Genomic DNA, 25,356 nt, shown 5'->3' with positions numbered 1-25,356 from the left:
GCAGTCATTCATTGGCTACCATTTTGGGCATAGGCGGGGCCTCGACGCTTTCAGGCAGGTATGTAGGAGAGATGAGAGAGAGGCCGTGCGTAAACAGAGTGGGCGAAGATGGCGTCGAACAAGAAGAGTGGTGGGAGTAACAGATTTGAGAAAAGTGTGAATGGAAGACGCTCGTCGAAACACAAAGAGGGTCCAGTCGGTGAGTTTAGCTGCTGTTCCAACCTCGTCACAGCCCCCCGTCGCTTTTCCCTTTAGTAACGTCCCCCCCCCCCCAGCCCTCCCTTTTTCTTGACGTTCCTGAACTGTCACCTCCCGCTAGCGAGCTTTAGCACCTACGCTAGCTGGCCTCGGGTAACCGAAATGAATAACTGGGATTTAAGCCGCTGGGGTTGTCTTAGCTGCTTAGCTCCTGTGTTTGTTTTATGACTTGAAACGGAGACATTCAGGAAACCTACGCGTAGACTGACTAAAAGCGTAGCTGAAAGAAGTGTCCGGTCCTTCGCTGAGTTGTCCACCGTTAGGAGAATCCCCCGGTCAAAGCTAACGTACAGTAACGGTATATGTAGCAGTGGTAGTCATGCTACCCCCGTAGCTTTAACTAACGTTACAGCAGAAATTTCTCCACGCTGAATTTCCATTCACATTGTCACGTTCTGTGTCCAAAGTCTCATCCGGTGATACTGACAGGACCCACCTGAACAGGTACTCCAAACACAAACAAGAGGGAAGGGTGGCGGGGGTTAAGGGTGGGTGGAGTGTAGCTAGATTAACCTCTCGAGTGTGGTGGCGTGATACGGAAGTACTGTGCATAAATCGATTTAACGAATTGATATTGTCACTAATGACGTGGGAGCAGGCTGACACATGATGACGAATGGGCAGCCTGTGAAATTAGGTAGCAGCTTTAGCAGGATGCCAGCCTGCGGGCAGTGTCCCGATCCAACCTGTCCCAAACGACCACTGCTTTCTAAAGGCTTCATCGGCTTTCACATTGTCCCCTACGTCGTGTCTGTGTTTTTGCCACAATCATAAAATGTTTTTTACTCAAAATGAATGGTGTGCTTATCAAAGATTTGTGCCTGTGTAATGAGATTAGAAGAATTTTGACCTAATCTTACTTGTTGCACGAGCTCGCAAACACTGACCTGAAAATCAGGCGTTATTAACACTGAAGGGAAGCTTTATGTGTCCCAATCGGAGGGGGTGTGGAGGCTCATTGTTGCTGGTTTCCTGTTGTTCGCTCTGGCCTTGTGCGTGTGAAGGTGCTCTGTCTGGGAGAAGGGTCAAAGCTTCCTAAACACAACACAACACTACAGATCGCCTGTTGCTGGCACTTCCTCTTGCCTGTGCAATCCACAAGTCTGCTATTTTTAAAGCCGGCCTCCTGTAGACATGACATTTCGGAGCGTATCAGATATCTGGTAAAGTTCAAAAAGACTGACCTGATACAACATCTTGTAGGAGAAAAACAAAAATTATTTCACCTTTTAACACTGTCTGGTGGTCTCAACATATGGTGAGGAGACTTTCCAGTTGCATAGATAGATGAGGACATTGTGCTGTTTCACATCAAGGAGCAGTCTGTGTTTTCATATTCTTGGCCTTAAATTTACCCAGACTTCACCATTTCTCAGAATGCGTCTGTTTTGGCTTGATAAAGAGAAACACAACAAAGCCGTGAATTAGAAACGTCCCAGACAAGATCAGCGTGGTTAATCACGCTGGCATAAAGAAGCAGCTCAGTCGGCTCAACATTAGACCAGACCATTAGAGCGCCTCTTGTGCATTTTCTGTGCCGAGGACACCAGCGTGGCTCTAATTTCTAGTCATGAATATATACGAGCAGGTATTTTCCAGACTAAAGGACAACTTTTTGCTTGCTGCTGTTTCTACATAAGTTACGCTTATTGCAAAGGTGCGATATAGTGACAATAAATGACCCTGCATTTTGCTTGTATACTAAACCATGTAGTGGAGTGTCGTTGGAACTACGGAAAAATGGTCTAAAAGTGCATTATTGTCAGATTATTTATTAGCTCTGAACCTACCAGGAACACACAAAACTGTTTAGGTTCTAGGACGTACAGGGCTGCATACCTGTCAACTATATATTTCAATGAAAATGTTATAAATTAAACTCTTACCTAATCTGATTTGCGTGATGTTGCAACAAGTAAGACCGGGTCCAAATCTGCATCAGATTATACACACTGTTAGACAGCTTAACTTGTGGCAAATAGGCCCTTTTACCAGCAAACATTTCGATTTGTCATAATGGGAAACGCACTGGTGTTACTGATAACAACAACTGTGGCGTCGTTCTGTAAAGTGTCCCAGTAAGTCATGACAGTGCGACAGTGAGCCATCATGTACAATACCAGAGCTCGAAATAGAAGGAATTCAGCCTTCATTGATTTTATTATTTCCTATTGTGACATATCCAAGTGTCCTTCATGAAGTAATCCTGTAGAGGAAAAAAAGCATTGAGGGCAACAAGTGGGACTGAAAACCCTCCTGGTAGAATTAATAACAAAACAAAAACAACAGAAACAACAACATTTTTCCTTCATGGTGGGTGGTGTTGTCTGAGTGAGTGTTTCTGGGTATGTTTGTCTGTCTCTGTGGGTGAGGGGTCATGTCTCAGCTCCTTCGAGCTATGGGACTTTCATCTGTGATATCAGCCAAGAGGTCGAAACTTCAGTTCATATTTTCCCCTGGAACAGATTCACATTTTCACCCTTTATTTTGAATAAGTACGCTTTGTTCCCGTTCTCCATTCATTGCCGAACATTAGTATTTCTCAACAGCTGGCACATACAGCACATTCCTGCTGTCATGCACAAACCGCAAATATATGTTCAGAGGTGCTACGTAAACGCTGTCCAAAACGTCCAAAAAGTCCCACACAGGTACTACAGAAGGATGACATTTCAGTATTAGCTGCAGATAACAGATAACTGTTTGACTGTTTGACAAAATAAGGCCGTGTAAGACACCATTGTGGGCTCCACTTTTAATCAGCTGATTAACTGATAATTATTGGTTTTGTGGTTGTTTGTGTCCATTTGTTTTGTGGCCTTATCAAAAATGGAATAAAGCGCTCAAGATGCAAAAAAGGAAAAAGCCATAATGGAAATATTGATATTCTTTCATAATCTCATTTTTGTGTCCCTGCCAATGTACGAGGTGTGCCAATTGGGCTGATGGTCACTGGGAGTTGCAAGCTCAACCACCAATAGCAAAATAGCCCATTGTCACAGTGAGACTGAACTGGGACTGGGTTGTCTGTAGCTTCCCTACCCTTTTTAAAAAAGAGGCATGGGAGGGACGAGCAGAGAGGAGAGAAGAGGACAACACAGTGCGTCTGAGTCGCATTGGTTATGACAAGCCGACACACAAAGGTCGACGGGGAAGAGCCACATCGTAAAGACGAGCGAGTGACAGGCAGAAAGAGGGAACCAACTGGAAAACCCTCTCCCTTGCCTTTCTTTCTCTCATTCTCTCTCTTTTTTCCTCTCATTGCTTTCGTGGAAGGGAGGAGACAGACAAGGACAGAGCCTTGAACTCAGACACTGGTAAACACTTTTCATTTTTTCTCTTCCTGCTTTTCAGAAGGTGGTCCATACCATCAGCTGTGTGCTATGCAAGAGGCAGCCTGCTCCTATTTTTATACACTGCTAATTCCACTGTATGTTGGCCCAGCAGGAGTCATTATATGTCTGTAATGTCGCTGGTGTTGGTTGTTCTGAATGACTTATTAATGCACGCTCTCATCCATCTTTAATGTGCAGAGTCCACGTGCAACTTGGTGGTTGCTGTGGGTTTACAGTGACCACTTCTGTCACTAATACAGGGGGGGGATGATGCTGAAACATGTTTCGTATCAACTTGGCCTCTGGTAGATATGTATTACGTTTGCTGATCCACGAAAGACAGAGGTGATAAGGCAAGTCGGTGAGCTATGTTGTTCCTTACTCCCATAGGTGCTATGTTGCCAGATATCCTTGCGCGAGTACAAAGGCAGCTTTATTGTTTCTCTGTTTGAGGCATCGTCTCATGTCAGACGAAGATCAGGTCCTCGCTGGGTCACGGCCTGTTTAACTCTGAGCGTGCTCTCGATAGCATTGTACTGGTGTTCTTTTGCATTATATTTGCGTATGATATCACCCCTGCAGTTAGATAGGGGTGTAATGTGCGTTGCTTCATTAACATTGAGCAAGTTTTAGAGCAGTTTATGCTGACCCAGTGTTTTATAAAGTTCAGCCCTATCTTACTCTGTCAACGTGAGAGAGTTGTACTGCCCACTCCAATTAAGCAATGTAATTTAAATGTTGGCTGCTCACCCAGACTGCTTTGCGTGCTGTAGCTGGTCCTGCAGCATGGTGTTTCAGTGACTGCTTGACCAGAGCAGCCATTGTGTTCCCTAAGGCAGACACCGACGTGTATTTATAGATGTTCTTTATGTGCGTCTCCTGATTTTGCAGTTTCATGCTGATGTCATGAGTTGAGTCGTTGCACATGCTATGCGGAACTGTTTATCCTGAGCTGGAGCAATAATCCCGGAATTGTGTGTTCGTCGCCAGTTGTTGAATTATTTTGACATGGCACGTGCAAACACTTTGAGTTTAGATCTTTAAGGATGAATTTATATGACTAATGTTTACATAACATGTCAGGGTGAGTGGATGGAAAACAGTTTATTTATTCATGTTTGGTGCCTTCCTGGTGTGTCTCTCCTGCCACAGATTTGAGTAAAGAAACCAAAAAATGAAATCGCATTATTTTCTTAATCATGCACAGCTTTTTTTTTTTTGGAAGTGTTTTGAAGACAAACTATAGTGATGCTGTCATGTCCTAAAGCAAAAACTTAAGATGTTCCAGAAACACTTAGTAGGGAAACAGTGAGAGTGTAATGACAAAGCCAATTGAGATTTTACTGGGATGGGGGGGCATTATTTACAGCTGTAGGCTCTGAATTCCTGTAAAAGTCAGTTGGATGCAAAATGTCTTAATATTATATTATTAATATGAACTAAAGGTCAGTGAGTCCACCTCAGATTCAAGTGATGAGTCTTGATGCCCAGAGCCAGTGTATAGACATAGTCTCTTATAGTCGTAGAATGTAAATTCTGCTTTTGTGTGGAGTCATGGGATAAACTTATGTCACAGAGTTTTCCATTCACATGGCCCCAAGCTGCTCCATTAAGCTTTGCGTGCGTCGTTCGAACGTGGTAGTGTAATGAAAAACATATCCCTCTGCAGTGCTGCTCTGTTTACTCTGCTCATTTGGCTGTGCAGATTTGTTTCGGCCTATCTCGGGTCTATCTCTGTTGCTCAGGGCCAAGCAATGCCTCCCAGATTAAATGGGACATTCACCGTGGGCTTAATGGTAAAATCCCACACATGTACACACACAGCTTCTGCTTTGAAGGAGATGTGAACAGTTTGGCTTGTGACAGAAATAAGCAAGGGAGCATAAATAAGTGGATATCAAAGTTAACAGCATGGCCATTGATTTCTGGTATGTCACAAGGCCCAACTCTGTAATATCTGGGTACGAAGCTGGGTGTTTATATAATCAGATGAGGCAGGTTTTCCAGTGCCAAGTGGAAGGAACAGCTAGTTAGCTTGCTATATTGTATTGGGTTATGTGTTCCCATCCAGTTTTAGCTCAGTCTAAGCTGATAGCAAAGTAATGCTGAGGTGGACAGTGTTCAGTTTTGTAACTTCAAAACATTTTGCAGGTGTTGTGACTTATCTGTGACGAAATGACATCCAATATTGAAAAGTTTGCCTAGAGAGGGGCGTCTGGCCTTGCAGGGTATGGCTAGAAAGAAAAGCTCTCGCTGAAAGACACGCGGAATGAGAGCCAAAGACAAGATGGGAAACTGCCTAACGGCTGGAGACATTTTTCTTTCAATATGTGTGTGTGCGCCAGAAGTCATCTGGCTGATAAATGTCTCTTCCCAGATGTCACAGGGGTTGTGATTCCTCCCAGCAAACTGAAATTGCCTCTGCCATTACTCTTGCTGAATGTCAGGCAATAGCAGAATAATTGTGCTATAAGGGCTCCATTATATGATTGTGCACTTTTAGCATGCATTGGCAACCTCCGCTCCACATCCCAAGATGTCGCTTTGGGGATCTGCACTGCTCTTACTTGCTTTTTTTTTTTTTAGAATTTATTTATTATTACTGCTTTATTGAACGAGCCTTAGTTGAAGTTTTAATAGCCAAAGTTCGAGGATAGGTGTGGTGCTAATTTAAGTGTGGCTGATGTCATTTGGGATGTGCATTAGGCATACATGGTTTAGCTAAAGACGATTTCACACAGCTGAGTCTTTCTTTAAGGATAATTGTGAACTGATCATTATCTATTATCTCTCCGTAACGGCTAAATGTGCTTCAGCCCTGCAAGGTAATTGGTTAACACAATCCATAACAAAGAAATTATTTTTCTTCCCCCCTCTCACTTTCTCGTCTAGTAGGGAGGCGCTGCTGTCTCTGTTCGCTTTCTTTTGTTCTCTGTGCGTCCACCATCCCTTCTCCTCTTTCTTATATCGCTCAGCGTGCTCGTCACCTTATACAGTAAGTACCAGCAGGTTCCCAGTCTTAGGTGTTGTTGCAGCAGAGGTCTCAAATGACTAAGCAGAAGAGCTCAGTCCAACAGTAGGAATCCAACTGGGACATAGCGCGAGATATTTGTTATGCTGCATTAGGACATGGATATGGACACATTTGATAAACACACTCAGCTGTGTGTTGTCAGCTGTATACCTCCCTCTGGGACTCTTATGTGAGTGTGTTTCTTTGTTTTTGTCAGTGAGTGACTAATCTGTGTTTGTTCCCAGCAGCATGACGCTAGCGAGGGGCCTCTGCCCTCACCTCCTGGTCCACGCATGTCTGCCTAGATCTTGGTGGATTTTGGCCGCTTAGTCCGGATTTACGTCATTTAATTTCAAGGCTTGCTTAACACGTTTCAATCAATGAGCTTCTATACGGCAGGCTATGGGGGATTAGTTAATAGGAGTGAGAGAGCATTATGTAGGGTGTATCCAGTGATATCCACCTGGTACAGTGTCTACATGCTGATAACAAGGGTGGGCGTGGTGCAGAATAGGGGTCACTGAAAATCACATTAATTATTATTCAATAATATTAGTATGCACGAGCACCCTTGTCCACGTCCAGTTGTTTTCTGGTTTGGTCTCAACCTCTGCCTCGCCTCTCTGTCTCACTGCTCCTAGTGATGGACACCAAGGCAGTGTTTGCGGCCCTGTACAGCGTGTGCGAAGAGAACGCCACTTTCTTCTCAGGAGGAGCCAAGGGGTCGCAGGGCGATGCGGCACGGCGCCTGGTGGATGTCATGAAGCTGATCAAGGAGCACGCCCGCAGTCTGGAGCCCGTTATCTCCGGCTTCGCTTCAGTTTACCATCATTTTGATTTTGACCCACACATACCTGCCAATGGCTACCGCTCACTGGTCAAGGTAGGCTGCGGGATGCCGTCGAGTCTTTTTGTGTGTTTGTGAGTCCAGTCTCGGATCTGTGTCTGTGTTCTGGTTTTAACCCAGTGCAGCTTTGAGAATAACAAGCCCCCATACCGCAATACATTCTTATCAATATTCTGTCCACACTGTGAGAAACTGCTCACCAGCCCTTGATATTTCTTTGTTTCAAGGTCAGTCCATTTGTTTTACAAATTGATTTTATGTTGCAAATCAGGTTAGATAAATTCCTCTAGCTGCAGAATATCTACCCCTACTGTACCCACTGTACTTTATCTTCTACAGTTATTGATGAAACATCACGACCTTCAGTGGCTGCAGCCCACCACAACTGAATGAGTCTAACAGAGTCCAGCTCTGTTTTCTAGCCTCTATTTCTACAGTTATAATCCTTCTCACCCCTACACTGCTAACACTGTAACACCGTGGTGAAATAGCAAGCATTTCACGTGTTTGCGTTCAGGCATGCTATTGTAAGACGTTGCCTTTTATAATTAAAGACATAAGTTGCTTTTCTATGATGGAAAATGCTATATAACTGTTTTTAGAAAAGAAATACTAGCCTGTAGTTCATCTTTCATTATCACAAAATACATATCATCACATAGAGCACTGTGTGAAAATTCTGTCTTTTTATCACCCAATGACATAATTTGTTCTTAATTCAATTAAACTGACCTTTCTTTTTAAGTAAGCGTGCTTATTGTCTGTATGGAGAGGGTGGCATGGCACGGTGGAGATCACATTCTGGAATAAGACTCATCATTTTTCCTCCAAACTGATGAGTCCTCGTCATACTTTTGTAGGTGGTTCGCTGCTGCCTTCTCCACATCATCCAGAAGGGGCGCTACATCACCGCCAACCGCCGCAGCATCTTCTTCCGAGTAGCACACAATGCGGGGGAGATGGAGGCCTACTGCAACGCTCTGTGCCAGCTGCGCGCCCTGCTCTACCTGGCTCAGCGCATGCTTCATGACAACAGCCATGGCAACCTTTTTTTCCAGGATGAAAGTGGCCTCAGCGAGAGCTTTGTCCGCGAATACGCGTCCATGCACAAGGGGTGCTTCTATGGCCGTTGCCTCGGCTTTCAGGTGAGAGGAGCTGTGTGGCTCAGAGAGGAAAGATAACGAAGATTTTTTTTTGTTTTATATTAGAGTTACCAGGTCAAGTACAGAACGAAGCTCCTCCACGAGGTTCCCATAGCCTGTCAATCAAAAGTAGTCATCCATGAAGTGATCTGTTGACATCAGAGGACAAAAAAAAAAACTGTGCCAGGGGCTGGTTTGTCTCCAGGTTCTTATACACTTCTGACACCTTAGACTAGCGGGAGCGACCCTGAAAAGAGAGCGTGGAGAGCAGTGCGATGTGTAAAAGCCAGGGAAGCAGGACAGGAATGCAGAACTACAAACAAACGACTCCTGCTGCTCAAACCTGCAGGTAGAATGAAGAGAGCAAAGAATTTGGACGGTCGGAGGGAAATGCTCGTCTTTGCAGCCCGTAGTCTCTGTTCTTAGTTTGAGCTTAACGAGAGAGGCTGAACCCTCAGCGGACAGAGGTCAGAATCAAACTAAAGGGAAAAAATGATGAAACCTCCGTAGTACTATCTCCATCAATTAATAATGTCTGAGACTCATCTGATATTCCGATATCCCAACATCTAGGTTTCACTTTCTCTGGTTGAGTGATTGCAGTTTTAGTTGTGGTGTGTTGTTTTTAATTGAACCTCTGATAATGGATTAGAATTTTAATCCTGTCTCTCTCTCTTTTTTTTTTGTCTATTCCTCGCTCCAGTTCACTCCAGCCATTCGGCCGTGTCTCCAGACCATCGCTATCGGCCTTGTGGCCTTTGGAGAAAACTACAGACGCCATCAGTCAGGAATAGGTCAGCATCATATTTTCTGCAGCTGTACCCTCTCATCATCCAGCCACTTGATTCTCATTCAAAGATCGTGCTCATCCCAGCGCCTCTTCTACATTGCTCCTTGGCCCCTGACTGTGTACCTTTTGATGTTGTGTGTTTGGATTGTAGATGCTCTTTCATCCTTTGGAATCTCGAGGGCTAGCTGGTGTGCTTCTTCTATATTTCAGAATGTTTTGAACATGCACACAGATATGTACAGAGGCAGAGATAGAGGAACATGCGCCGTCATATACACGTTTTCACCGCGCACGCACAGACACACACGTGGATGTTTAACATTCAAAAAGGAATCCTTCGACTCTCATGGTTTCTTGTGCTCTGTGCTGCACCACAGTGGAGGCAGGAGGTATTGCACCATATGGTGAGTGTACTTGAACCCCATCACCCCTTCATCATAGTCCTCTGTAGTGAACTCAGGCTATATGACTATATGAAGAAGCTTCTTCTGCTCTGCAGCTCCTATCATCCTAGATGATTCTGCACACAGCACTGTTAGCTGCATTAGCCGCCCTGTGTGTGTTTTTAGTTTAGATTGCTGTCTGAGGTGCAGTCACGGTATCTGAAAGTGCAGTTCCTTCCCGTTTTCTTTGCTGCCCTTCCTTGACTTCTTGCAGAGCAGTGAAAGCAGGGTAGAATGTGATTCCAATACCACAAAAAGCTTCTGTTTCAGCATTGCAGTAGCATATTCAACAGCCAACATAAACCACCGTGTTCTGAACACAAGCACGTGTGTCTGTCTCTGCCCGTAGAGCAGCGCGCTCTGCTCTGCCCAGGTTGCAAAATGCAGATAAGTCACATTAGATTCATTCTGTGCCTTTTTATTGGGCATTAACCTCTTGTTTAAGCTCATATAGTCAAAAGAAGATTTGAAGCGTAAACGCATGCTTCAGGTCACAGTCACGGCTGTGACACACAGCTGAAACGTAAGCCTGCACGGAGCCACTGCAGACAGCTGCAGAGATTAAAATGAGAGCGTGTCCTCTGCGTGGGACATGAGTGGGAAAAACCTGTCTGATAAAACTTGTGAGCAAAATCCCTGTCAAAACCAATTATAAGGTAAGCTAACGTTGCCACAGAGACCAGGTTATGCTCAGGCTATAGTAGTAATTGCGAAACATGATATAACCATATTGTATAACACTAGTGGTATTTTTGGTGAAAGTAATGCCAGAGTAGTGAAGGCAGTGTTTGCATCAGTAACACGCTGCTTCACACAGACAGTAATATTGTAAAGTAGCATTACTTTACAATGAAAGTAATATGTAATAAATTACTTTTGTAACTTGCCCAACACTGATAATAGTAGACCTGAAACATCCATTTGGCAAAAGCCAGTTCACTCTGTTGACTTTAGTCTCTATTTTCTTCACCATCTTTGTTTCCTTCCTTCCTTTCACCTCCTTTTTTTGCTTTCTCAGTGAGTTTTCTAAAGTTGTTGTTTTATGTGCCAGGGTCAAGTCACTTACTGCAGTTCTAATGTTTCCTTGTTCCTCCTCCCCACTGTTTCTGTCTTTGAGAAATCAATGTTTTCACTCCCATGATTCTAAACCTTTGTTTGTCTGTCTTCACTCTTCGATTCCATTTTCACTCCCTCCTCATACACATTCTTCTTTTCCTTCCCTTTCCTTTTAACTCTGCATTACACCGTCTCTTGTGTCTCCTATCCATTATTGTACCTCTCCTCATTGTGCCGTCCTTCCTCCCTTCCCCAGGTGTAGCAGCCAGCTCTTTCTTTACCTCTGGGAAGTACGCCATCGACCCAGAGTTGAGAGGGGCAGAATTTGAACGCATCACCCAGAACCTGGACGTCCATTTCTGGAAGACCTTCTGGAACATCACTGAGACTGAAGTCCTGTCGGTGAGTGGACTGTCAGTGCTTGTTAACATGTCATCCGCCCATGTTGTCACCACCAACTCATGCACGCTGATAAGGGTGCTGCCCTGTTTTTAATTTTAAAACTGTATCAGGGATATTTCACTTTCCTCTGGTAAAGGTATCATTATGCATTTTGGCCTACAGGCCGTTAGTAATAATAGAGTGGAATTCAATTTATTCAAAGGAGTTCATGATTTATTCATCCAGTTTCTCTCTCTCTCCGGTGACCTGACTCGCTCTGTAACTTGCACTCTTCTCTTTCTCCTCTCTCTGCCTCTCTGTCTCCATTCTTTATCTCTTCTTCTCCATCGTCTCTCTTCCTCCAGAGTCTTGCCAGTATGACATCCACTCCAGTTAAGGTGAACCGGGCTCTTTCCGTGCCCCCCGTGCCCTTTGACCTTCCCCTGGCAGCTAACCACAGAGCATCTGTAACTATAGCTCCGCCGTCAGCGCACATCGGCACCGCTCCTGTTCAGATGAGGCTCATCTCCTATGACTTACGTGAAGGACAGGTACTTCAATCGTTATTCTGTTCACACTGTCGTGGCTCAGTGAAAAATGCTTCGGAATCTCAAATTTCGTGTAAAACTAGACCGAGCTTGTATTTGCTGTGTACTTTTCACACACTACTTTCTTGTAGCATGTGTATCTATGAAGGATTTGTTGTGTGACCTAGTTTATGGCCGTTTTCCTCCACTGTCTACCAGTCACACATTCTTAAAATATTCTAACAATATGTAATAGCATATCAGGTATTTTCTGCAAGCTGCTCGAGTAAATGACAGCTTCGACTCATCCTTGTGCACTTAATCCCCTTTACTATCTCTCTCTGTTTCTCTGCCGTAGGTATCACTCTCACTTTTCTCTACTCCACCTCCCTGCCTAATTCTCCCAGAGACTCCTTCTTCCCGTCCAAGCTTGTTCCCCTCCTTTCTTTGTAGCCTGGCACTTAACCAGATATGCTGTCAACAAACACTTTCAGCCATTGATCACACTCCAACGAAACAACAGTGTCCATTTAATGTCGCAAAACACAAGCCTGCGTGAGCGGAAGCCCTCCCTCTCAGCCACAGCTCCCGTCCCTCCTTGTTTCTGTTAATGAATGGGAGTTGGTGTGCGTTCATGCAGGCGCAGCGAAGGCTGGCAGCAAGCTGCTGCAGAACAGCTAGTTAATCCCTCTCTCAAAGGAGCCCTGTCGCTAACACTAGCAATAAAGTATATTAACACTGAAAACAAGGGTTTGTTTGCAATGTACACAGCAATGTGGGCAGTTTTCAGAGTGATGTAAACACCATGATGAGTCATCGAGTGATTTTTTTTTTTTCCTTCAATCGTTACACCAAATCAGCTTGATTTTTTTTTTTTTTTTTGTCTGTGAATTCTCTCCTCCTGTTCATTCATTCCTCTTTCTCCACCTCTGTGTCTCCCTGTCTCCAGGACAGCGAGACTCTGCTGTCTCTCTCCCGCTCTGAGGGGGGAGCCATCTCTCTGTCGCTGGGGCTGAAGACCAAGCGCCTCCCGTCGTCTCCCTGCCTCCTGATCCACTTCCACGGGGGAGGCTTTGTGGCCCAGACCTCCAAGTCACATGAGGTTAGATGGCACTCTTCAACTCCAGTTTTCCTGACCCTCACTAGAAAAGCAATATGATTAGTTTCATTTTGCAAGAACAACTGAATCCAAAAGGATATTTATATTGTGTGGTATTATTTGTGATATTTATAATGGAACAGTTTGTAAAGATGCAGGAAACCGGGGTATAATATTCCACATGGCACCACATATCCAAACTACACCTCCAGCATCAGACACCTGGCTCGGATGTTGTTTTTCCGGGATTTGAGCCAGTGTCTTCACAGCGGTCGTCAGGCTAAGTTTAGCTTCTCGTGTCTTCAATGCTTCAACTTCTGGCTGTGTTTTCTCAAACTAATTGTAATGAACCCCCAGCTAATTGAAGTGTTGAGGGGTAGTTGACAGTGGAGGAGCACAGGAGTTACCAGGCCGAGTCTCTTCCTATGTCAATGCTGTGGCACGTAATGAGCCGTTAAGGTAATTATTTTGTAATTAATCCCTGAAAACTTGAGAGGGGAAATTTGCCCTCCCCTCAGCCTTCTTTGCTGGTAAGGTGCCCACAAAGCTGGCTCCTCTATTTTCATTCAAATCATCGCTTCCTGTCGTTGACTTCATCCTCATCCCTGTTTTTTCTTATTGAGGCCCAGATTTCATTTCTAAATCACTGTGCAGGAAAAACGCACACATCAGTTTACTTAAGTGACGACATATGAAATAGCAACAACAGGAAGAATTAACTTGCTTAGTTCGTCTTAATGAGAAAACTTATTTTAACCCGGCTTGTTCCCACGCCTCTCCCTGTTCGTCCTACGCTGATCTGGTCATCTGTAGCTGTGTACGGTCTTTATGAGGCATCAAGCTACTTATAGCTACCGCAAGACAGGGCTCTGTGAAATCGCCAAGGACATGGGCATCCTTGATCTGCAGCTGTGTAGCAACCAGAGGATGAGAGAGAGCAATCAGAGAAGGGGGTGAGCAGGGCTGTCATGTTGAATTAACGGAGAACTGTACAACCCCGCAGAGAAAGATTACCCGGGGCACTAATGGAAGACTTGTCAGACTATCCCTCTCTCTTCTTCTTCTGGGCTTTCCTTTTTTATTACATCCTCCCTCTCAATCGTTCTAATATCTTACAAAATCCTTTTTGTTCACTTAGTCTCCTTCAGTGGCAGCAGCCTTTGCTTTCAGTGCCCAGTGATACTGAGATCACAAGAACTGATGCACTGGCATCTGTGCAGTTAGCAGCTTGGTCACGGACCACACACACTCACACACACAAGCAATTTCCTTCAGTTCAGAGGGTATTACATTGACTTAGTTTAATTTCCTGGATATCAACCTGAACCATAACTACCATTTGCGTAACCATAACCCTAACCTAAACCTGACCGAAACCTAACCTTAAACCAGGTCATCCCCTTAAACTGGAATGATTTATGTATGTGGGCTTGAGGTGAGTCCCCACAATGTGACTATATGAAGAGATTTATGTCCCCACAACATGAGTAATACCCATCCACACACACACGCGCGCACTGCTTGGCCAGTAGAAGTATAAGCTTGCAGATTACAGTAACTGCTCTGCCTGTCTGAGACTGAGTCGGACTGCGGCTCCCATTAATTCCTACTTTGAGAATAGATCCGGGACCCTCTGAATTGGTGTGTGTGTGCATTTTTCTTTGTGAATAGGATGTGTGTGTGCAAGAAGAGTTTCCTGAGTCATGTAAAATTAACCAGCCTTGGTCCCAGCCCAATAAACACACACACACACACACACACACACACACACACACACACACACACTCTCTTCTCTGCCTGGTAGGCCATTTCTTGTGAGTCCTTTGCTGCTTTTATGCGGGCAGATGATGAACTGTCTGAGTGACGGACCTGCCCATTGACTCTGGCATATGTTGACACTTATTGTAGCCTGGCAACAATGCCTGTTGTTCACACACAGTTGCACACACACACACCTTAGGAGTTGCTGATTCGTACAAACCCACAGTGAACTGCACAGTGCTTGGATTTCTCACACACTGACTTGTCAGCGGTCTCAGTCTGAGATTTCTTGTGACAGGTAGGGCTTCAAGACAGCACAGCTGACTGCTGGAGCTGCTGCTTTGTGTTTTGTTTTCTTACCGAATCACCGGTCGGTGAGGCGACATGCAAACATACACACGCCACGCTTTTCCTGGTACCGTGATGGGAGAGCTGTCGCTTTCACCGCCAGCCCTGTCACAGCTAGTCAAAAAGGTGCTGGGAGAAGATGAAGATAGAGGAGAAAAGGACAAATACTTTGTGGAAGGAATATTTTGTCATGACAAGTTTTGATGCCTTTCTCACATTTCAAGGTCACTGCGTTGCAGGGTTGAAGTAAAGCGCTTGCCTCGGGTTGGCACGAGGCTCGTAAACACTTAACCTGACTGTAACAACAATGAAAAGAGAAACGCTCAGTATTCTGACAGTGAGTTTGTTTTTGTAGGCGATCCCTGTAAATCCACACCATCCCCTTGTCTTAGTCTTTTTTCCTTCATAGCGAACTAGGACATGTGGGCACCCTTTGTTATTACCATATGAGAAGGAAGGAAATGGAGGTGACCGTGAGGGCAGCACTCATTCTGCTTTTGTCTAGACAGTAAGCCAGAAAGCAGACGGATGACATCAGAGGGACACATCATTTTCATAACTTTTCATCCTTCCTTCTTAATGTTCACCCCCGCACGTCTCCCTCCCACCACATCTCTTTTTCTCTCTGTCTTCCTGCCTCTGTGTTTTATTGTGGCTGCTGTTGTTTCTCATAAATTGTGACATCATAGAATAGATTCTTTGTGAAACGGAGTGTTTTCCCATTCAGAAGTTCATCCCTCCGTATCATTGCCTTCTGTCCTGTGCAGCCCTATTTGAAGAGCTGGTCCCAGGACCTGGGTGTCCCCATCCTGTCAGTGGACTACTCTCTGGCCCCCGAGGCCCCCTTCCCAAGGGCCTTGGAGGAGTGTTTCTATGCCTACTGCTGGGCTCTGAGAAACCACCATCTACTAGGTACACACACAGCACACAGCATTGTTTATAGCAGAGAGCAGACTTTTTATGTACTGTTTACTTTTCAATGTCATGGCTAAATTGTATGCCGTCAAAATGATATATAAATTAGTCAGGTAAAGGAAAGCAGTTTATTAGAATTGATGAGCAGGCACAACAAAAGGGGTAAAACTCAACTTTCAGAGTGAAGGTGTCCTGCAGACTGTTTTGTTAATCCTCACCTACGTTCCCTGTATCTCTCAAGAGGATTCATTCATCACTTTGAAAGTAATCAGGCTGCAGCACGATGTCTGGCGCTTTACCCGTTGTTATGCATTATCACATAAATTGTAATGCTCAGTATTCAGACAAAAGACATCTGGTTGGTTTGGGGTATGTCTGACTGCTGAAGCACACTGTGTCAAATTAACAGTGATGGCAATGTAATATGTTAGTGTTGTTGTACAAGAAGGCAATATCACAGCAGTGAGGCAGAGAGGAAGACAGCAGCCCCTCACCGCAGCCACATATTCAGCTGTGAGAAAAGGGATACTGTTCCTTTTCATGCACCTCAGTGGATTTCTCATAGCTGCAGAAAAAAAAACAGTTTTTATCTTGTCTCCTTTCATTTTGTGTTCCATTGTTCTTCGTTTCCCCCATTGAATTCTGCTGTGTTTCTTTCACTCTTTTCCCCGACTTCTGTCATCTCTGTCCATTTCTCGCGTCTCCAGGTTGGACTGGAGAGAAAGTGTGTCTGGCTGGTGACAGTGCAGGAGGCAACTTGAGTGTGACGACGTCGATGCGCGCTGCTGCCTTTGGTGTGCGAATGCCAGATGGCATCGTGGCAGCCTACCCGGCTACCCTGCTGACTGCCTACGCATCACCCTCCCGTCTGCTAACACTTATGGATCCCCTGCTGCCGCTCAGTGTGCTCTCCAGGTGTCTCAGCGCCTACGCAGGTAGGAATGTGTGTGTGTGTGTGTTTTTTAGAAGAAATCAAGCCAGGATTCTTTTTTTATCCTGCAAAGAGCAGAATTAAGTTTAGTTCTGTTTTCTTTCTTTCTTGCTGTTTGCTGCTCCACGTCATTCATACTCTGAACATGATGCTTAAGATGCTGTTTGTCTCTCCAGTGCTGGAGCAAGTGTTTTCATTGTTAATCTACTCCATTGCTTTTGATTAATCTATGAAGAATTTACACAAAAGAAGTGACGTCTTCAAATGAGCAGCTTGAACAATTAGCAAATTTTAGTTTTAGGAGCCTAATAATGATCATATTTATCCCCATGGATCTGACTGTCCCCATGCCCTCCTCATGTCGGACACAATGCGTATAGTTTAAAACATTGTAATCCTAAATCTCTGGTGCAGCCATGTTGTAACTGTGTTTGGAATAGCTTCACTAACGACAGCTCACCTTATCAGCACATGGACTGTTTTTCAGATTTTGATGTTAGTGCATGTAAAAAGCAGGAGAAGCTCTTTCACGTCTTTTCATTAATTGTTGTCTCACAAGGCGAAGGGGACTGCATTAATTGGCCAACTACGCTAAATTCCAGAGATATTGTCTATTCTGCGTTGAATGACTGAACTAAAACACTAATCATTTTCTCCTCACTTCCGCTATCATCACCATGTATTGCTGTCTGTAATACAAATTGCTGTGTGGCAGGATTGAACCCGCTCTAAGTGGTTTTCCTTACCCTACTATTATTCCTTTCGTATTATTTCTTTCCATCTTCTCTGCTGTTCAGTCATGCTTATAAAGAATAACAACCACTCTTTTAATCTCTGCTGTACATCTGTCTTTTCCTGCTCACCCTTCCTCCGTGACTCCTTCTGCAGGTAATGAGCCGCAGACGGAGACGCAGGTAGAGAAAGTGAGCACGCTGAGCCTGGTGAGGAGAGACACGGCGCTGCTGCTTCGAGATTTCAGACAGGGAGCCTCCAACTGGATCCACTCTCTGCTGGATCCCAACAGAGCCTCAGCCTCCCCCAGCACAGCTGCAGAGGCGCCACCAGGAGCCACTGGTATGCCAGCGACTGTGACCGTGTGCATTGGTGTGTTTGCGCGCCCGTGTGCAGTCAGATGGGAACGTTAGACGGCATGTGGGTGGCATAAATGTGTGATGCCTGGCAGCTATTGTGTTCAAAGATTTCTATAGATGCAATCTGCTCATGTCTTTGATCACATCTATCTCTTGAAAGCTCATTTCAGATGGGTGGGTGGGTACGTGTGTGTGTGTGTGTGTGTACCGCCCACTCTTTCAGTGTATTCATTAAGCCAATTCATTTAAGTGTTATGAGTGCAACCACATCAACTGCCCCAAAGTTCATTAGCATATGGAGGAGGTTATTGACATGGATCCCGTTTATTCAGCATTCAACTAACCAATTATCGCTTTATCCCGCCCTGTTGCGTAACACTCCTTCAGCCCCATTCATATCAATTCACCTCTCTGGAGCAGCAGGGCTTTGACAGTAATTGTTAATTGTAGCCACCGTAAATCTGGTGGCGAATCGTAATTTCCCTGGTGTCCCCTTAGCTAGGTGACACCCCCACAGCTGCAAGCCCAAACTAATGAGAATGTCATTGGTGGGTGTACATTATTAAAAGGCCATCATGGTGCTGAGATGGTTCATTATTAAAGAGATGGGAGATCGGTAGCGCTTTGTGAAGAGACCAGCCATGATGACTCTTACAGCTGTGTTTTGACGGCTGAGGGCGGGTGGATGATAGTACCATGACAACACTATTTGAATATCCTCCACCCACTTCTCCTCTCTTCTTCCTCATAAATCCCAATTTGCATTTTAGGCTTTTAACTGTTGGCTGTCAACCAGAGGACATATGATAAGTAGAAAAGGTAGAATAAGGGAAAGTGGTTGTGTACTGCTATCGGTGTATTTTTTTCCGTGTGTCCTCCAGCTGCTGTTGACCCCAAGTAAATTTGAATGGCCTCTTCATCATATATAAACTCTTTTGCAACGAAAGAGACTGTGCATTTTGCTTTTGTCTTGCCAAAAATCTTGTTCCTCATCACGGTATTTCCCTCTGTCTGTCACGTTTCTTAGACACAGTGAGGAAGAGCATTTCAGAGGCATCCATCTCCTCTCCTCATGCTGACCCCCCTGTACCCTCAGAGCCTTCAGAGCTCCCCAGCAGGAAATTATCTGTGAAGAGCCAGACTTGCCAGGACTTGGGATCCCACAACAATTCCACCTCTCACAGTGCACCTCTGCTCTCTGAGCGCACCGTATGTCACGCTTGAACATGTTTACACTGAGATTAGCATGCCCTCAGGTGATACTCTTATCCAGAAGAAGTTAACAGTATTAAACAGATATGGGCTGTTGCTCTAAAAACACTGGGCTGTTGGTGGGATTTGCTGTCTGAATTAAATCCTGTGATCACGGAAAGGTCTGTAATTTGATGATGACTGTTGCACCGTTGCAGTGAAGAGAGGTGACAGCAGCCTTCTACCCAGGAGCAGGTTATCTCTGCCTTCATACAGCTTTGCTTTAAAAAGATTTAGCAAACAGTTGTGGCCTTTTTAAGAACAGTTTCTAAGCATGGGGATAGTTTGGTGCTGTGTCATATAATACTGTATCCCCTGCGGAGACGTGCATGGGTCATGTCGTTGAACTCAGCGGAGATTATGTCACCCATGCCTCATAAACAGATTTGCCTATAAAATGCTGACTGAGTATCAAAACTTTCTGGTTGTGCGCGTACTGGCAAGGTATTGCAGATTATCCTCGCGTGTATTTTCACACAGGCAGACTGGATTAGTGGCAGGCTTTGGAAAAATAGCAAGTAGAGGTGATGTAAGATTTAAATATGCTTTTCCTCCTTGAAATGGGGATTGTTCAGCCAAGACTCTCAGGCAGTGAGCCAAGGTTTATGGAAGATTTTCACAAGGACGAAGCCTTGTATGTGTTTCCAATCAAGTTTGTCTGCAAATATTTTATACCTTTCTAATTATTTCCTTGACATTGCTCTCTGCCTTGGCCACTCGCTGCTGTCTAACCTCACCTGAATTATTTCTGGTCTCTTCCTTTATATAGCCAGAAGATGTGAATTTCTTCCTCACCAAGGATGCAGATCCGTCCATTTCCAGCGACCTGTCTACAGTGGCCATACCACCCCCTGCTGGAGAGGAGGGATCAGAGCTGGAGCACCCGAGGGAGTTTCCCGTAGGGTTTGAGCCACTGCGCACGCAGCAGCTGGCTGAGATGAGGGTGGAGAGCTCCCCAGTGGTCAAGGATCCTTTCTGCTCTCCTCTGCTGGCTCCTGATAGCATGCTGAAAGGGCTGCCACCTGTGCATATAGTGGTAAGAGGAAGCAACAGTTAGAATGACTGGCAGGATGATGCAGGGCAGTAATACAGTTAAATACACATAGGTCAAAAGTTGCTCTCACATTGAGTGTTAAACAAGCTTTTGAATCCTTGCAGCTGTCTACATTTGGTTGCACGTATCATCCCTGTGAAGTCTTCCTGCTCGTATGTTTGTTCAACAGGTTTTAGACTTAGCCAATATGGTATTGTTAGAGCACGCAGGAGCAGACCAGGATGAGGATTGTTTGACTCTGATGGTGAATACAAGGGAGGAGGAGAAAAGGGGTTGGAGAGGTAAAACAAGGCAGCCTCAAGCCCCGAGTACCAAGGACTGTACAGTGCTTACACCGATGTGTCAGAGTGAGACAGAGTGTGATGGGAGACATGGAGGAGGGCGAAGACTGCTCTCCCTTGTGAGAAGGGTGTTAATATGAAAATGAAGAAATTGGTGCCGATTTTAAAGTGGCTAGAGTGAGTCAGCGAGAATGTAAAGAAAGCAGGGACAAAAGAGACCGGGACGCTTGGCTTCCTTTTCTTTATCCCTTAATTAAGATTCTTGACATGTCTGAAGGGAATCCTAATTTGCTTTTCACCATTCCCACCCCTTTCCCTCCCACTCCCTTCTTCTCTCTTTTAGGCTTGCGCATTGGACCCCATGCTGGATGACTCTGTGATGTTTGCCAAGCGTTTGAGGAACATAGACCAGCCTGTCACTCTGTGTGTGGTGGACGACCTCCCCCATGGCTTCCTCAGCCTATCGCAGCTCTCCAGGGAGACGAGGGAGGCTGCCAACGTCTGCGTGGAGAGAATTCGCGCCGTCTTCACCCAGACGGACACACCCCCAGAGCCACGCAAGCACCGCAAGCTGGAGCGGACCGATAGGGATGTGTTGGCCTCCTCCGGGGAAACTGCTTCTCTCTTCGTCGGTCCCATTGAGGGAGTGGAGCTCACTGCTGGGAAAGGGGCTAAAATTGCTGATGTGGAGGGCTTAGTTGCTGTGGCAGCCCAGAATAACACTGAAACTGGTGGGCCTTAAATAAGGTTAGATTAAAAAAAGGAAGGACTGCAGTCACCCAAGGAGTGAAGGGAGGAGGAGTAAATGAAAGTCAGACAGATTTAGGCAGTGCGGTGCCTAAAAGGGGGAGAGAGAAAGTATCCCAAAAAACAGAAAGAGGGAGGGTGCATTGTATGGCACTGCCCAGTTTGTGAGAGAGGAAAAAAAAAAATGGAGGAGCATTGAAATACAGCTTCCTCTCCTTTACAGTTCTCGCCACTTGTCTGCGCGCCATCATACACCGACGCAAATCGGGCAGACAAAACGAACACACCCACAAAAGACAGTAATATTTTAAAATAGAATGGTAATTTAGCAGCTCCTTAGATCAAAGACAAGCCCTCACCCACACATGCAGCACGCATACTCCACGGAGCTGCCGTTAGGCAGCGGAGGCTCGGACATAAAGCAGTGCAGAAGATTCTTGAGATGAGGCCTGAATGGGTGATTCATCTCGGCTAAGGCAGTCATTTCAGGCCCTAATCAGACAGTGGTAGGCACACTATATGCTTCTGTATAGAGTCGTCCCCGTCAGAATGGCCACTTGTCCTTTAGGGAGGCGCTCTAAATCACACTTAATAACTCCACATTGTGTTCTCCATTACACTAGTTTGGCAGTCAATACGACTCACTGTGTGGATAGTAACTCTGTTGACTCTCTCCCAAATGCAATTAGAGAGCTAAAACAGCACACACTGAAAGGCTCTAAACTGGATGCATTGATTCACTTGTTTCTTGAGTTTCTGTTACAGTTTTTAATCATATTATTAATCCTATGCAGTAGTATTACTTTTGCTATTTATACATATTTTTTTCTATCGTTGTATGTTAATCCCCGAGTCTCGGCAGGTTTGTCTGTTGATTTGTAAACACTATATTTGTTCCATCTCATGCTGTTTATTCCACATTTGTGAACGTGCTCAATATTTGCCTCTGCTTCAGTGGCACAGCTGCTCTGACATCCCTGGCCTTTCCAATTAATCTCATGTGCTACTCCCAGTACTGCATACTGATGGGATGAAGTAAATGTAGAGTATTACACAGGGACACAGTGCCCTACCTAGATGCTGCCTGGTGCTTTTATAATGCTGATATTACTAATGCAAAGATTGCATTTTATTGATTGCTACAGTGAAATTTGTAGAGATGCACCGAGGTGCGTTATTTTCTGAAGACAAGTACTTGCTTGAAACCTTGGTTCCCGTCTTTGAGCCATTTAAGAACAACGCTCGCTCTCAGATGTCTGAAAGAGGCTAAATGTTTCTATTTTTAATATGTTCAGGCTGGAAACTTGCTCGAGATTTTCCCTTTGCACACTTAGAGTAAGAGACCGAGTGGCAGCAAAAAGCCCACCCTCAGCCATCAATACACATTTGAAACTCCACTGCGCTGATTTCCTCTCAGGTTGTTCCTGTTCCTCGCCAGGCATTATTGCTCACACTACTTCTGTGCACAGTATGCAGTGTGTCAAAGTACCACTTCTCTTGAGCCAGGGTATTTCCCCGGCCTGACAGTCTGCTTCTACAAATCGGAGGCTTTTAGGCAAAGCTCCAGGACCCCAAGCAAGGAATGAGATCCTGTAAGTGCTGAACTTGTGTTTGGCTCTCTGAAAGTGGCTGGTGGTCCCGATTCGTTTGCTCCCCACCATCACATTCAGGCTTGACTTTGTTTTCGATAACCTGAGGACGCTCCTCTGAGCGCGTTGCCACCGAAGCACTTTGAAGTACAAAAAAAAAATGTCCTTCGGAGGGTCAGTCCCTCTATCAGGTCCAACTAAATATAGATGCCAACAATGCTGGCACTGTCCTGCCCTTGCCTGGTAACAGGGCCAGGGTTGCCAGGTCTGTAGAGAAGGGGTGCTGTGTGATGAATAGGATTTAGCTGAATCTGTGAGTGCAAAATCCCCCCACCCCGCTGTAGAAGAGCAGGATTTTCAGCAGCAAAGTCATGCTACAGGATTAGACCATGCTCACTTCTGTCAGCTCACCATACTTACTGCAATATTTTTAGTCAGACTGATGGAGAGAACCAGGGCCGTGAAGAGGAGGAAAGTAATACACTCATCCTCTCGGAGATTCTGGGCTGAAGTTTGTACTTGCTTTACCAGCCGCTGTTTATGCTCACTCTGCGCTTTTACAGTAGTTGATTTGTCAATCCGTGCAAGTGTATTTAAAGCTCGAGCTTCCATATGTGAGTTCTTTTTTTTTTCTTTACGTGGTGCCTGTGTGCGTGGCTGAAGCAGATGCACTCATTCACGTGATCACACCGGCCTCTGTGGTGTGTCACAAGCGCGGACGTGCCCTCGCTGTTTGTGTTGTGTGTTCACATAAAGACAAAAATGGCACTTTACAGTCAAAAGACTGTTCACAGTATTAATTATCTGTTTGTCTGGTAGTCGACGCTTTTTGTCTGTGATGTGCATCAACTTGACTTCATCAGGACTGAAAACACCTCTGCCTCTGAAGCCCAGCAGGGTTGATCGGTCATTTGCACTTTGTAGTATAAATTATGTGAGCTACTAGAAAATAACAAAAAAAAAAAAAGTGTCATATTTACCCACTTGCAGTTCGTTGACCTCTGTATGCCTCTCGCTCTTGTTGAGGACTCACACATCAGGCTAACGTGAGTGCAGGTGATGGACCAGAGAGACCATCTGCTGCTTCTCACAAATGAGTTTGCAGAGATGGTCAGTGTTACTCTTAGTTTCGCCGCAGGTTTTTTTTTTTGTGGTTCCACTGATGCTTGACTGCTGCCTGCAGCTCAAAGCTGACATATTTGATTTAGTCTTGTTTCAATCAGTGTCGCTGCTTCATAGTGTCCAATTGTTGACTATCCACAGAATAACTTTATGATCACAAATTGTCAGAAGCTGGTTGTAGTCGTTCAGGGTAATGCTGTGTTTTATTTCTTCTTCTTTTGGGTTGTTCAGTTGGCAGGTTGCACAGCGTACCTCCACAGTTTTAATCTTCGAAAGCTCTTCTCACTCGAGATTTCACTCGCTCCAGGCTGATTTTCGGTGAAGTGCAATGCAAACTGCGACGCTGCTACAAACCATGAGCTGGCTGTTTCGACGATTAGGTCTCAGGTAGTGCTGTGCAGTTACACACCAGCATCACGTCATTTCTCTTTCCCGCAGTCCCCGTTTCCTCAGTGGTTACGCTGTTCATTGTTCTGAAATGTACTTGGATCACCTCAAGGTTGGACTTCATAGTTACCATACCAACACATATACCACAGCACTTAACAGTATTCCTGGAGACCTAATTCTTTCACAAATGCATCAGTGGTTAGACTGACCTCAGCTTCTCCTTAGAAATGTTCCCTATTGAGAAATAATCAGTAGATATCCTACGCGTATGGTCGAAGTGTCAAGCAGAACCAAAGAGTGCAGCTGGACTCTTGAAACAGATGTGCTGTCCTCACTTCTCTGTGTTTGCTGTTAACTGGTTCCATTGCAGGTGCTAGCCAGTGCCGCTGTCTGCGCTTCGTATGCAAATCACTCTGCACTGTAGAATGCGGTTGTGATGTAGAATATGATTAGCTTTTTGAAAGAAACAAGCCATAGACTGGAAACGAGCTGTTTTAAGTTTACTTGTTTTTTTTTTTTACTTTTGAATCGTCTTTTATTCAAAACACCACAAGTGCAAACCTGTGAATAAAAAAAGAATGTATGTTAAACATTATATGATTCATGTAGATATTTTTACTTTCAGATTTGTTCATCTGGTTGACTGCAGATTGATCCGCCTGCATTTTCTTTGCAGGTTTCGTACTGAAATGTTGTGTCTGATGATGCGCCACAAGTAGGCCGGTTTCTTCCTTTGTTGATTTTTATCTAAATAAATATATTCTCCCATGAAGCTGCTGTTGTGTTGTGTTCAAGCTCATGAGTTAACCTTTTCTTTGCATTGATCAAACTAAAGGTTAACTAAAAGTCACTGAGAATAAGAAATAGAGATTGTAATTCAATCTATCTGGCCACATATTTTTGGTATATGTGATTGTGTGTGTTGTTGTTTTTTTTGTACGATTATGATTTATGATTGCATTTTAAATTGAATTTTATGAAAATC

General features: G+C 44.8%; 1 protein-coding gene across 6 annotated transcripts; it reads left to right on the top strand.

The window, feature by feature from the left end:
• Nucleotides 1–56: 56 nt before the first annotated feature.
• lipeb (lipase, hormone-sensitive b) lies at nt 57–23,799 on the top strand. Of its 6 annotated transcripts, XM_076736801.1 has the most exons (16): nt 83–199; nt 666–702; nt 3,535–3,575; nt 7,248–7,489; nt 8,314–8,598; nt 9,299–9,389; nt 9,763–9,789; nt 11,141–11,286; nt 11,631–11,816; nt 12,742–12,894; nt 15,768–15,912; nt 16,623–16,850; nt 17,735–17,920; nt 18,965–19,146; nt 19,958–20,224; nt 20,867–23,799. In XM_076736801.1, exons 1-16 carry the CDS (start codon nt 109–111, stop codon nt 21,263–21,265), a joined length of 2,706 nt encoding a protein of 901 aa, XP_076592916.1. In that variant the 5' UTR covers nt 83–108; the 3' UTR covers nt 21,266–23,799. The 6 variants fall into 6 exon arrangements, with proteins under 6 accessions (XP_076592921.1, XP_076592919.1, XP_076592920.1 ...); XM_076736805.1 differs by lacking the exon at nt 666–702 and having other exon boundaries at nt 72–199; XM_076736802.1 differs by lacking the exon at nt 9,763–9,789.
• The last annotated feature ends 1,557 nt before the right edge of the window (nt 23,800–25,356 follow it).

Source organism: Chaetodon auriga, chromosome 8 (assembly GCF_051107435.1).
Source record: "Chaetodon auriga isolate fChaAug3 chromosome 8, fChaAug3.hap1, whole genome shotgun sequence".
Lineage (NCBI taxonomy): Eukaryota > Metazoa > Chordata > Actinopteri > Chaetodontiformes > Chaetodontidae > Chaetodon > Chaetodon auriga.
Note: the sequence above shows the minus strand (reverse complement) of the source record. Positions and strands in the feature narration are given on the sequence as shown.

Excerpts from the sequence above, each read along its gene's own strand:
- lipeb (XM_076736801.1), top strand. The coding sequence starts at position 109 with ATGGCGTCGAACAAGAAGAGTGGTGGGAGTAACAGATTTGAGAAAAGT. Across the intron at positions 703-3,534 it reads GACAGGACCCACCTGAACAG|GGAGGAGACAGACAAGGACA; the intron begins GTACTCCAAACA and ends CTTTCGTGGAAG. Across the intron at positions 11,287-11,630 it reads CTGAGACTGAAGTCCTGTCG|AGTCTTGCCAGTATGACATC; the intron begins GTGAGTGGACTG and ends CTCTTCCTCCAG.